The sequence below is a fragment of the Siniperca chuatsi genome, linkage group LG4 (assembly GCF_020085105.1).
Source record: "Siniperca chuatsi isolate FFG_IHB_CAS linkage group LG4, ASM2008510v1, whole genome shotgun sequence".
Classification (NCBI taxonomy): Eukaryota; Metazoa; Chordata; class Actinopteri; order Centrarchiformes; family Sinipercidae; genus Siniperca; species Siniperca chuatsi.
In genome coordinates this window covers 21,707,931-21,721,078 of record NC_058045.1, presented here as the reverse complement: position 1 = coordinate 21,721,078, position 13,148 = coordinate 21,707,931, and the positions used below count along the sequence as shown (strand labels likewise).

At 39.3% G+C, this 13,148-nt stretch overlaps 1 protein-coding gene across 2 annotated transcripts; it reads right to left on the bottom strand.

Annotated features, from left to right (window-relative positions):
- Nucleotides 1-1,456: 1,456 nt before the first annotated feature.
- On the bottom strand, nt 1,457-12,866 carry e2f4 (E2F transcription factor 4). 2 transcript variants are annotated; one of them, XM_044193083.1, is made up of 11 exons: nt 12,427-12,866; nt 10,477-10,586; nt 8,687-8,848; nt 7,191-7,234; nt 7,015-7,088; nt 6,738-6,926; nt 6,311-6,392; nt 5,955-6,101; nt 5,592-5,639; nt 5,402-5,446; nt 1,457-3,623 (listed from the first exon to the last, which is right to left on the bottom strand). In XM_044193083.1, the coding sequence occupies exons 1-11, from the start codon at nt 12,589-12,591 to the stop codon at nt 3,508-3,510; spliced, it is 1,182 nt and encodes a 393-aa protein (XP_044049018.1). In that variant the 5' UTR covers nt 12,592-12,866; the 3' UTR covers nt 1,457-3,507. The 2 variants fall into 2 exon arrangements, with proteins under 2 accessions (XP_044049018.1, XP_044049019.1); XM_044193084.1 differs by having other exon boundaries at nt 7,024-7,088; nt 12,427-12,865.
- Nucleotides 12,867-13,148: the final 282 nt, after the last annotated feature.

The window sequence follows — 13,148 nt, the reverse complement described above, 5'->3', positions numbered from 1 at the left end:
TTTTCCGGTTATGGTTTTCAAATTAAAACCCTTCATGGCCAGTGTTTTGGTTTTAACACAAGCATTGGCGTGAAAATTATGTATTACGGAAATATTCCATGAGAAAGAAACTGTCACCATTTATTTATTTCATGGCATTTTAATTCCATTCATATGCCTCCATGTAAGATTTTACCTTTAACACCGCCAATAAATAATTGTATTCCTTGAGCGATACAGCGCTTTTACTTTGAAAAATAATAATATAAATTCTGGACATGCTGTTGCTGCTTATGCTGAGCTAGACCAGTTTTTCTTCCAAATTTCCAATTTTAGTAGTAGATTAACTAATTGAAAGTTCCGGGTCGGGCACAGCTGGTTACAGCCGCCCCCTTCTGTCCTGTTACTGTACTGCTATTATCGGTATTGCTACATTCGGGCCTGGTGTAACCAAATGGTTTATTGGACCAACCATGGACTACATTACTGCACTGTCATTGCTGCACTTAATGTCTCTCTTCTGTATAGACCTACAAGTATATTTGTCGTTATTAAAGGCTGTGCCTTTATCATAGAAATTTGACAGTAGAGAGCTGACAGGAAATGAGGGGAGGAAGAGATAGGGAATGCAACAAAAGTCCCCAGCTGGAGTCAAACTGGAGAAGTTGCAATTACATGATCAGCACTTTAAACCCAGAGGCCATCAGGACACCCCAAATAGACCTATACTTTTCTAACCTATAATTTAACTTATATTTTGACACCATGGCAATGTATATATCTACTATCTGTTGTGTATGCAATTAAGCCATTCCTCTTACAACATAACCTGATGAGGCTTTAAAGACTTCTAACACCATACTCCATTCAGATGACCTGGCTATATGTTGACCAATAATGCACCCTAATCTTAGAATCTACTTACCTTCATCTTTAACAGTTCTTTCTAGATTCGACATGATCAGGTCTCCACAAAGCTAGCGTTGTGAGTTTATTTGATAATTGCATAATATGACCTCAGGTGCAAACACCCATGAATTCGATCAACAGTTCACTTGGCACAGGAGCAAATCAAGTTCTGCCCATTCAATGACACAACTGTCACTATTTTGTTGAATGTACCAGCTTACAGCAGCCCAATGTACTGTCCATAGAGACAAAACACATTTAATAAAGAGCTCCTGTTAAACAGCTTACAACTCTCATCACATTTTTTGTTGCATTCGCACCTTCTCTTTGTATAACACATTGTTCTTTAAAATGCATGAAAGCAGCTTATGACTTTACCTATACTGATTACATATTTTTCAAAAATAATGAATGCCCCCAGCTCACAACAACAATATATCTGAGCGCCATTTCACGATTCTCAACTGAACTTAGTGTAACAGCATACACATCATGACAGGAAACCCTGTCTGACAGACCAAAAATGTGACACATTGCTTAAACTGGAAACCAAGAAAACCAGACAATACACAAAGAATACCAAGGTGTTTATTTTGATGCAACTACAGCTTAGCAATAGTGAGCCTGTTAAAAACAGTCTGTAGGTTTGAGTCTCACACGCCAACACATACAGAGATGATTCATTCAACCCAGTACTGCTGAACTCCCTGGCTGCTCTATTAAAGAATTAGGCAAACTCACAACACTGTCAAAACACAATGACCTGCTACTGATCAAGGAGTGGATGAGTAGCAACCAATCTGTCCACAGTGATGTAAAGTGCAACAATGAGACAGGATGCTTTGATAAAGCAGAAGGTTTTGTGGATAAATTCCTTAAACTATGAAGTGTAGCCCCAAATTAGTAGCAGTAATAATATATCTATCAGGTATAAAAAAATAAACACTATTCTATACAAGCGGCAGAGATGGATATACACAGTACATACTGTACATACATACACATCATCCATGGCAAAACAGAACATTTTTACACAAAAACAAGAAGAAAGCACTGTAGAAATATGAATAACGTTGATATTGTTCTTTAACAGTTTGACTATTAACAACTCATCGTGAACTGCTACTCACCTGTCCCCTGCACAGAGAGAATGCTTAGAGTTGAAATATTTAATTTAGTGATAGGCAGTATTTCATTTACTAGAAACAGAACAGACATTGGAAAAAAAAAAAATATTGAATAGGGATATGTGCCAAATATACAAAAACAAACAAAAGCTTTTTCGTGACATGGTGACTATATTCACTGCATCAATAAAAATACATCAGAAATACATACATGCCCTTTTACATACAAATGAACTGAGTACAATGGTATTCATATACATACATCATTATTGAAAGACAATCGCCACAGAACACATTTTGGAGAGGGGGAAAAAAAGCTATTCCTCTGATGTACACCTCAGAGTTAATAAAGATCTGCAACGTCCTAAGGTCCAGAGGCAAAATTAAACCAAAAGCAAGTCAATTTTTTATAATCAAACCTCTGAGTGTAGAAGTGCTAATATTGAACCAGTTAAAGAACAAGGTAGACATAATGTGGAGCTTAGAGGAGACACTTTATTACATTTTACCAAGCACCTTGCTGACCTAAAAAGTGTTGATGTAAAATGGCAGAATTCTAAAACTTCCCCCCAAACTGCTGCATTGTTTTGGTGCTTGACTCTGGTCAACTTGGTCACATAGTTTATTGGCTTCAGTAACTTAACATTAATATCCTCTTTCTCTAACTGGTTCACAAAATCACTTCCAACACAGAAAGGTTTGATTAAGACAAATTCCCATTATTCAAAATAAAGCACTTCATACATACGGTATGATTATTTGTATCTGGTACCTTTGTTTATTTGCAAACTATTTCTCTGCCTGTGTTACGAATGTAATTCATTATTACACAATAGTCTTGTGTGCTGGTAATACAAAATATATATTCTCTATGTACATGAGGACAGTGCATATTTAACCAGCTGTGTTTGAACTCATTCAAGCCATGCGTGAGCAGCTGCCGGGTGATAAAGGCTGTGCTCTGTTAAGTCTGCCATGACTCTTTACCTGATAGGAAAAGGGTTGCTATTTTTTTCCCTGGAGACATCTGACTCAATTTAAGAGAGCATTCAATACAAAAAACTCATGCACACACACACACACACACACACACACACACACACACACACTAAAGTATGCCCACACACATTCGCTCACAAGCACACGGGAAAGCTGATACACAAACACAATGCTTTATCATACATAACAATCAAAAAATATAATTATTTTTCATTTGTTTTGACTATATTTCCTTGGAAAAGCAGTAAGTAAAATGTTTTGCTCACGCCTGTATTTCTTCACGAGGCTGTACATCGAGCTACTGTGTGACTGAGCTCAGCTTGAGCTCACCGTGTCAGTGCAGAGGTGTCCTTGAACGCTCATCAGATAATTTTTGGTTTTCCTGCACCTCTTCGCCTCCTTCACTGTCGGTGAGAGGGAAAACTTGGGAGAAAATAAAGGTAGATTAGCATGTCTGGCAAAGTGTTTCCCACTCCGACAACAATCTCAGGGGTCAGAGGTTGAGAATGGGGACGTCAAAGAGGTCACACAGGCCTTCTGTCTCATCCAGGTTGTATATGTAGTCGTGGTCGCTGGGTGGAGGGGACAGACGGAGGAGAGGCGAGAACACTGGAGGTGAAACAGACAGAGAAAGAGATGAGACATGCATGATGCATAAAAGGAGGCCATGAGTCAAAGTGCTGAAATGTATTCAAAAGCCTCTTTTTGTTACACACATTATACACAATCAAAGGTGATATTGATAAAATCTTTATGTAGATGAATATTAAAAAAAAACACCCACAGAGCGTTTAGAAAAAGGCAAATTAATAATTTAATAAATGTGTGCGATGGGTCCAAAATTAATGTTTTGTTTATCTCTGTGTGAGATGTCTGATGTTTAGTTCCTGCTTCTAACAAGGCTCGTGAGCCAATAGTATAATGACGTTGGTATCACATGGTATAGTTGCCAGTTAGTGTGGAAAAAATGAACACTGACGTTAGTATGTATTAGCTATCTTAGCTTAATCGTCACAACAATAACCCATAAAATTACAGTGCTGCATATTAAACAAAATAAACAACAACTACAGACAGTCATGGTCCTTAAAACCTTAACTAATGTGTTGTCACCGGTTAGATTGTCAAAATTAGAAAAATAACATCTTCAATCCCTGAGGAGCCAGGTTAGCATTAGTGATGGTTGATCCAGTTACCTAACGTTATAGTTCCCTCAAACAATGTAACGTTATAACGATGATGCATATCAGAGGGGATTTAGAAGTGGGCCAGGGTCCGACGTAATCGATGGCCTGGGGCCAGTGGAAGAGTTGGTTTGAACGGGGCATCAAGGAAGCCATTTTTGTAAAAAAAAAAAAAAAAAAAAAAAAAGAGAGAACCCCTCTTTGAACAGAAATGGTGGTCTGAGATTCAATCTGCCCAAAGTCTATCAGAGTGTATTATCACCTTGGTCACGCCAATCACATGCTAATCAGGTACTTAACAGTGATGAAGTAGATGCAGCCAGAAAACAATAGGCCTGATTACTGGGCCATCTTGGAAACTATTAGGTCAGTTTCAGGTGAAACTAGCTATTAACAGATACTCCTTCCTGAGGGCAGGGTTTATGTAACACAGAGTAGCTTAAATTTCTAGTTCCTGTCCCATTTTTTCACAATTGAGAATGACTTCCGGATGGGAGCCGTAACGTCTTGATCCTGAAAACAGCGTCCAGATGACTACGACTGACTACAACCTTTTCTACAATTTTAATAGTATCCCTACAATGTACTGTACTCTTTGATTGGATTAAAATGTAAATATTTACCTAATGTCTTATAGTGTAAGGATGACTGAAATGTCATTTTACTGTAAGCGTTGCAACACTATAATTATTAAATGATGGGGAAAAAAGGGTTACCTAAAGCTAGCTAGCCATATCCTAATATTACCATAGATAATGTTACATGAAACACTACCGCACAAAGTAACCTAAATCTATAGCTAATGTAAAGATTTTGGTGGCAAAATGAATTCATTACTGTATCACGAAAGATTCAGCACTTTTCACAATTGAGAATGACTTCCGGATGGGAGCCGAAACGTCTTGATTCTGAAAACAGTGTCCAGATGACTACGACTGAAACCTTTTCTACGATAGAACACTCCTGGACGAATGAGGGACTACACCGTCTTATTCAGCACTTTATATGACTGAGTCTGTCTGAGTCTCACTCCACTTGACCATGTAATATGCAGGTTGTGCAACAAACTGGCAACCACTGGGGGAGGAGGAGTGCGTCATCTAGTGGCTGGATGTTATCAATAGCACCTTTAAATCTTTTTGCAAACTCTTTTACTGTAACTGTCATTTGCTTCTTCATCCATATCTCTGTAATCAAACTCACCTTCTGATGACATCAAGTCCTCCAACAGGTCTCCACTCATGATCTCTGTCAGACAGAGAAAAGAAGTGAGAAACGTTTTTTTAAAACTTTCAGTCTGCAGGACACTGAGAAAAGTGGTATACAGGTAACTACTGCATAATCAATTGAGAAAAAAAAAAAATCGCTTTGTGTGTAATGCTTAAGAGTTTACCTTTTGTTGGATCAAACATGTCAGAGAGCTCTTTGGGAAAGTCCAGCACTAGAAGGAAACCACAGCAAATATTTCAGCTATAGTCACTACATTACACTTAAGTGTACAATATGAATATTGCAAATTTACTTATAGTACGTCTCATAGTCCTGTAGAAAAGTAGCCGTTTAAATACACAATGGTTTGCATAATCTGTGGAACATTAAACTATCCAATTTAACATCCAATGAATCATTGTGTGTGAGATGTGATTCCAATGACAATATAAGTAAAATATTAGTCATCACCATCAGCTGCATTTCAGACAGACAGACAGAGAGAGAGAGATTGATTCAAAAGAGTTCAGCAACATGCAAAACTCACATTCAGAGGGATCCGATTTAATTGGTTCAAATACTGCAGAGGCAGAGGATGATGCAGATCCATCCAACGAGGCAGAAGACTGTAGTTGCTGAGTAACTGTTGCAGATGCATCTGTTGTTGGGGTGAGTGGTGTGGTGCTTGACACTTCTGAAACAGTGAGAGATAAAATAATGTTGGTTCTTGGCATTATATTACAGTACATCAAATTGTTCAGTGTAAAATACAACAATACAAGGCGAAATGTAGAAATTTTTGATAATGTTGGAAATTGTTCTTAGACAGTCCAAGTCTTACAGACTAAAAATGTGCAATATTTCAGCTCACAGTGCACTCATTGGTCTGCTGTCCCTCCCTACCTGTCACTGAGGCTGTCTGGTTGGCTGCTGTAGCTAACATTGTGGCAGGACCAGGTTTTGTTGCTGGAGCTGCTTTGGGGACCTGGAGGGTGGAAAGATGAAGGAAAGAAAGAGGAAAGTCATAACATGGAATGATGAAGAAAAGATTTGTACGATGAAAAAAACAACAACCAAAAAACAGCAGAAGTCACAGTGTTTTGAATCATCTTGCCATGGTGATTAAACATTTCTGAACACTATTTCAAACACAACTGTCATATCAATAAAAGAAAACCATGAAAGATATTGCTGTCTGGGGATCAATCTCATCCTCTTTACTGTTTCAATAGAGAAAGACATCTTGAGAGTGAACACCCAGTCTCTTACAGTAAACAGATCAATACATAAATAGAATTAATTGCATAGAAACGCTGATATCTGTGAGGACCTGGGAGGCAGCAGTGGGCGGCTGAGAGGTAGGTATCGGCGCTGGGAGATTTTGAAGGACATCATCTGGAGGAGGGACAGGCAAAACAACAGGAGAGGCACTGGATGGGTCCTTATTGACCAGCAAAACCTCGATGGGACCAGATGAACTCTTGAGACGGATTTGGTATTTCCTCTGACCGTTGAGGACCTGGATAAGAAAACATACACTCAGTCTGAGACATGAGACAAAACAGTAGCTGGACTTTAGGAGCATACAAAATGCACAAACCACTCACATAACTTACAGCTTCTGGTATGGGGACCTCTAGTTGTGTGCCAATGGGAGCACGGATTGCTAGGAGTGTGTCACCTGAGGAAGGAGGACAGGCAAGTGATGGAAACTTTGTTTGAGATTGTCAATGTGATAGAAAAAGAAAAATGTATATAAAGACTGAGCATCTAAAACAATTACCTTTGAAAGCTCCACAGAGATCGTCATGTTTTATATATGCCATAGTATGAATGTGTTAAGGGTCCAATAACAATCTTGTTTTACACTTAAACGAGAAAACATCTCAACGCAACTTTGCACTCTGGCATTTCACATGACTGACTGCTGTTAGCAAAAGCCATTTCATCTCCACAATGGCTGGTTAACCAACTAATGATGGTTTACTGAATATTTACATTTGTTAATAGGGTACTGCAGAAATGTAGTATTGCACTTCCATGAAGGGGGACTCCATAAAGACAGATTAAAAAAAGAAATGGTCAAGTTGAAGCAGGAGTGGCCGAGACATCTTAACTTTTAGTCTATAGTATATTATTAAAAAACACAGGATCCTACAATTCCAATAATGAAACTAATTAACACCATTCATTAGACCCTCCCTGCCTGTTAAATGCCCTCAGGGCCCCTGATGACATCATCAGGGTTATTTTCTCAGACTTTAGAAAACTCCCTCCAGAGCCACAGAAGGCATTATACAACTACTTTTACCAGCTGAGTAATACTCTCCACGACCTTTATGTGTAAATCAGTGGAGTGCTCATTTAAATGACCAGGACAGAGAGCCTCAAAATGAGCTGTGTGGCTGACAGAGCTGGCAGAATCTGTGGGGATGTATGTCCAGGATTATCCCCTATGAGATGCCAGATGGTGTTGAGATTGGATATGTTTCACTGTTGAGTCATTGTGTACTGTTGCTGTGTCACTGAGTGCCACATGCGCATACCTAAATACTGACCATGAGTGGTTTTCACAAAGCATATAACAATGAGTATATCTAAGTAATTCATCACGGCATGTTTGCAAATGGTTGTTTTCACACAGTTTGACACTGTTGTCCTTGTTCTTCAGGAGCACTTTATTCTAATGATAACTGGCAGTCTGTCCTATACAGGAAAAGCCCTGGCTGTAGTCTACAGTATCTACAGACTTCTGTAGTCAGTGATTTGGCACTGCTCTAAGCAACATTTATGAGCCGGCAAACTCAGAAAATATTTTCCATAAAAAGGTGAAAGTTACAGTACATAATTGTCAGATGGGTCTTCAGTACAGCTGCCACAGCTCTACTGAAATAATAGAATATACAGAAAGAACATATGAATGGACATAAAAGGGAAAATCCACCAATTTTCCACATCAAGATCAGTTTACTAGTCATGAGTAGTACTACTCAACTTGTGTAAACAGCTGATTAATGTCTTCTGGGGCTCTGGAGAAGTTTTATCATGTATGAGAAAATTTATTTAAAAAGTTATTTTGGCTGAGCTTGAAGAAGCACAGATGTAGAACAAGGCTTTTTAGGAACAGTCATCGCTAGTTATTTGGAATGCAGCAGGATAAATGAATGGCTAATGAAAGTGTCATATTAAATCAGCACTAACCATGGGACACATCACTGAAAAAGAAAAAAAAATTCTAGCTATAACATACACATAAACACACAGTGCAGTGAAGGATATGGGCTGTTGTTAGAGTCGTCTGTGACATTCTTGATGCTCTGTTGGACCCAGACTCTCTGCTGGTCCAGCTCGTGTTCCCTGAGAGCCAGGTCATCTAGCTCGGCCTTCAGATCAATCAGCTTATCGGCAATCTCTCTGGTGTTACAGCCTGGACCTACACCCCTAAAACACAAATACATGGTTATGTACAGACAGCAGGCACCCTGCTTTATTAATGATACAGCTACGCAGATTCATTCTCATTCACTTTCTCTTGGCTACTGATCAATCTGCTTTGTATTAGAGCTTGGACAAAACGGATATATCAGGACTACAGCTGTGCTGGCAGGAAACATTTTTTATGACAGATGTGATTACCACACAGCTTGAAATAATGTTTTCTTTATTGTTACATTTGTTAAATAAGTGGTTCAACAAGTCCCACTGCAGTATTTTCTATTAAGCAATGATTAATTGCATTGAACAATATTGTGAGCAGTACTAAACACGCCAACCCAAAAATCATCCAAACATTTCGAACACCTTTTTCACTGAAGACATTTTGAAATATCACAGTAGGAAAAGGATAGGTGTAAATAATGCAACTACTGATGGCTGAATTCCATTTTGCTGCTTCAGCTTCATGGTCCTGGTATTGTCCTTGCTGGCTCACTGTCATACTTTCATGGCTTACTGGGACACTTTAATAGAACAGAGCCATCGTTAAAGTTGTTAGTAACACCTGTACTTTTCCTACCATGACAAGTCAAAATGGTTACTGAGAAAAGAGCCTATTTGGGGAACTATGAATAAAATGGCTACAGTTACTGCACAGTTCATTTGAAGTGGATGCAAACACCCGCAAATTAAAACTGAGAGCTCGTCATTTAACATCAGAGTCATCGTTTCAAATCCAATGTGTTTGTCTACAGAGCCAGAACACCAAAGTAATGTGTCACTGTCCTAACACTTACTCGTTGCAGTGTAAATGCACAGCATTGACCAAAGCCATCTGGACATGTTCATATGTATTTACAACTGTCATATTTACAGTTCTCCAGCACAACTGTTGTAGTCAGGTGTTTTTTTATTGTTCAGGCCATTTTGTTATAGTGTCGTTATGAAATGATTATACTGTGACAGCTACTTGTTGATTGTCAAATACGTACAGGAAAATGAGCAATACAACACACGTCCATGGACAGTTCTAGAACCTAAATGAGCAAATGTCATGCATACTGAGATTCTAATTTGTTTCATATGGCTTCACACTGCTCAACAGTCATTTCTCTACTGTTACGACTGAAATATACAGTCGTGGTGTCGTGAGCATGTTTGTCAGACAGGTTAACACACAAGCAAAAATAAGTGCATACAAGGATAACGTAACATCAACAATTAGTGCTGTGATCCTTAGATGAATCAGTGTCTCAGCCATTTCTCTTTAGCTAGAATATGAACTTGTTATGATAAAGTGGAAGTGATGTGGGGTACTGGTGCAAGACATGTAATTAGTAGTATGGTTTCAGATAGTTCAGCCCTCTAATGACATAAGCACAATCACTTTTCTGAATGAAGGCAACATCAGGTCAGGACAAAACTCCAAAATTTTAATTTAATTAGCTCATGACACACAAAGTGTGGGGGTATTTTTTAAATTCTCAATTACAATTAAAATTGCCATTTGCCTTTTCATGAAAGCAAATTGCAGAGAATCCTTTTAGACAGCAAATTTGTTTTTTTTATTAAAAGGGACAGTCTTTCCACCTTTAGGGAATCAAATAAATAAATAAATCCAAGTGTGGACTTACTTCCATTGGATGCTGTTCTTGGACTTCTTCTCTATCAGTCCAATTCCCTCCAACACATTAGTGATATCATAGATACGTCGTTTTTGTCGCACTGCCAAGGTGTCTGCCGCCTGAATCATGGGACAAAGGCAATGAAAAATACAATAGAGATTACTGATATCTCCTTTAGTAGGCTCGTAGCTAAAAACAGACAGAAAGAGGCTGTATCTGTGCCAACGGGTTCATTGCCCTGCAAACAAAAACCATGGGGTTTCACCACCCATCGTAGGGTAAGGCAGTGTCATTTACACTTCCTTCCCAGCCCAACCTCTCGGTGTTTAATAAACTAATGATAACCATGTGGCTGGTGCTGATAAGTTTAGGTTTTGTCACCAGGCCCTGCGGGTGCAATGGAGTCACAGACCTGCGGAATGGCATATAATAAACCGCAAGGCCTTTTGTTTAACAGTTCACATAACATAATTTCATTATTCACTCATGCAAAACTAAGGTAAGGATTTCCAGTTTAGTGTGGCTCCCACAGCCACACTGAATATCATGAGTTATGGTTTACTTTTTACTTTTTGACAGCAGTGTCAACATATAGATAGACTCTAGTCAGAGCAGAGCTTTGGTCTTTAGTACAAAACACATTTAAACCACAGCTCTCTTATAAAAACCTGTATAGAGTCTAAAATATCTTATAACAGATGAATCGCATCAGTGTCAAAGAATCTGAGCTAACATCTGATAGGACAAGACACAAAAGTATTTTTCTGTCTAGGACACAATGTTTCATTGATAAGAGAGAGATTGAAGTGATTGCTCAAAGCGAATTGGTTTCATTATTCAAAAATGCAGTGTGTTTTTATGGACATGTGAGAATGAAAGAAAAAGAGTGAAAGAAAAAAAAAGAAGCACAACTGCCTGGTATTTTATTATCTGTCTAGAGCAAAGCAAGGTGCCAACATGAGTGTCAGTGGCTATGAAGCCACTCAAATCATTGAGGTCACTGTGAAAAATAAACTGTTCTATTATACAAAGTAATGCTTGGCTGGCCAAGCTGCCATCTGGATCACTGGTTTTGGTTGAGAAAAAAAACATGGATACCAGCGTTTGTTAAAATGTTACTATTTATATTCCAATTTGACAAGTGCACATGTTTTGATAAGTCTGGGCTTTGGGTCAAACCCTATATTACGGTATTTGAGTTCAAGGCTTATTAAGCGTTTAGTGGCACTGGCTGAAAAGTGTGCAAAGATCAATTTGTTCTCAACACCTTTAAGTAAACACCAACATCAGGAACTAGGCTAGTTCTTCGGGTATCTTAAGTCACTCTGAGACAAACACGCTGCTCAGCAAAAAGGATGATAGTTTTGTGGGAGTGTTAATGTATATCTGAACAGCTCATTAAGAGGACGACGGCCTAGACTGGAGTGGAGAACGCAGCTAACGATTGTTAATGTACATGTATTTGAAAAGCTAACGTTAATGCATTGTCGTTAAAAGTATATGTTTTTTTAAACAAACTATATGAGACGGTGTGAATGCATGTCGTTAAGTGACAATTACGTTATCAGTCAGAAAAAACTGTTCATGTGTGAAGATGCATTAGCGTTAGCTCAGAAGGGAGCGACAAAAGCTGACCCACTTTCTTAACTTTGAATCTGCAGGGGGTAGAGTCTGAGAAGTTGACCAGTGTTCTCAAAGTTCAGTTTGTAACCTTACTTTGCTTCTCTTTGAGATACGCCAAAATAACATGACGTAACATTTAAGCGGAGGTTTGAAAGTAACCGAGGTGTATAAAAACTACAAAGCCATAAGGAAAGCCGTATCACCCATTCAAATTAGCCTGTCACAAGGCTAGGCTAGGCTAACAGGCAGGCTAGCGAAAGTGCATGAAACCTAACGACAGCGGGCAGGCTCAAGATGACATGTGCTAACAACAAAGACTCTGGGCTGCATGCTCACCGCTTTCAGATCCAGCACTCCGTCCTTCGCCTCCTGTAGTAAAGTCACAAACTTGGTCGTGAGCAGTCCCAGGCTCTTTTCGTGCCTGCTGGGAGTCTGTGGCTGCAGCGAGTCCCCCGCAGCTCCCAGTTCGCCTCTATTACTGGCCGACTCCAGCTCCATCATCACTCAGGACCAGCTCCGTACTTCCCCCTGCCTCCCCTACCAAATCCAGCCAGCGAACCCAGGAAAGCACGCCCCACCGCTGCAGTCAGATAAACAGAAGGCCGGGAAAGTCAGTGACAGATAACAGGTGTGGAATGAGCTAGCCCGACCTGCTTTGCTCCAAATTATTTCCCTAAATCGAGCTGAACAGGCTGAATACGATAATTCAATGAGCGAGCATTTGGTGGAGAGAGCCGTTGGCCACGCGAGGTATGACGGGACGGTTCAATCGTCAGAGGGAGCGTCTGCAAATAGTCAGATCGATTCAAAAGCGTGTTACAAAACAAGAGCGTGTTTATGAAAACTTGTGAAATCAATAAATATCTTCTAATCCACCAAATTATTGTATCTTGGTTAAAGGTTAATAAACTGCAAGGATTTGGTGTTTTTGTAAAAAGAAGGGTTATCCGGATCAGACGTATGTAGGACTGCTATTTTTACACGATCCCTTACCTACTCAAACTTGAAGAAAACACACGCACCCGCATATGAACGTGCACACGCACACCACACACACG

What these genes read in the sequence shown, in the direction of transcription:
- e2f4 (XM_044193083.1), bottom strand. Translation starts at nt 12,591, where the DNA reads ATGATGGAGCTGGAGTCGGCCAGTAATAGAGGCGAACTGGGAGCTGCG. An exon ending in GACGACTCTAACAACAGCCC is followed by an intron (nt 7,235 to 8,686) that starts ATATCCTTCACT and finishes ACACATTCATAC; the next exon opens with TATGGCATATATAAAACATG. An exon ending in CCAGACAGCCTCAGTGACAG is followed by an intron (nt 6,102 to 6,310) that starts GTAGGGAGGGAC and finishes TCACTGTTTCAG; the next exon opens with AAGTGTCAAGCACCACACCA.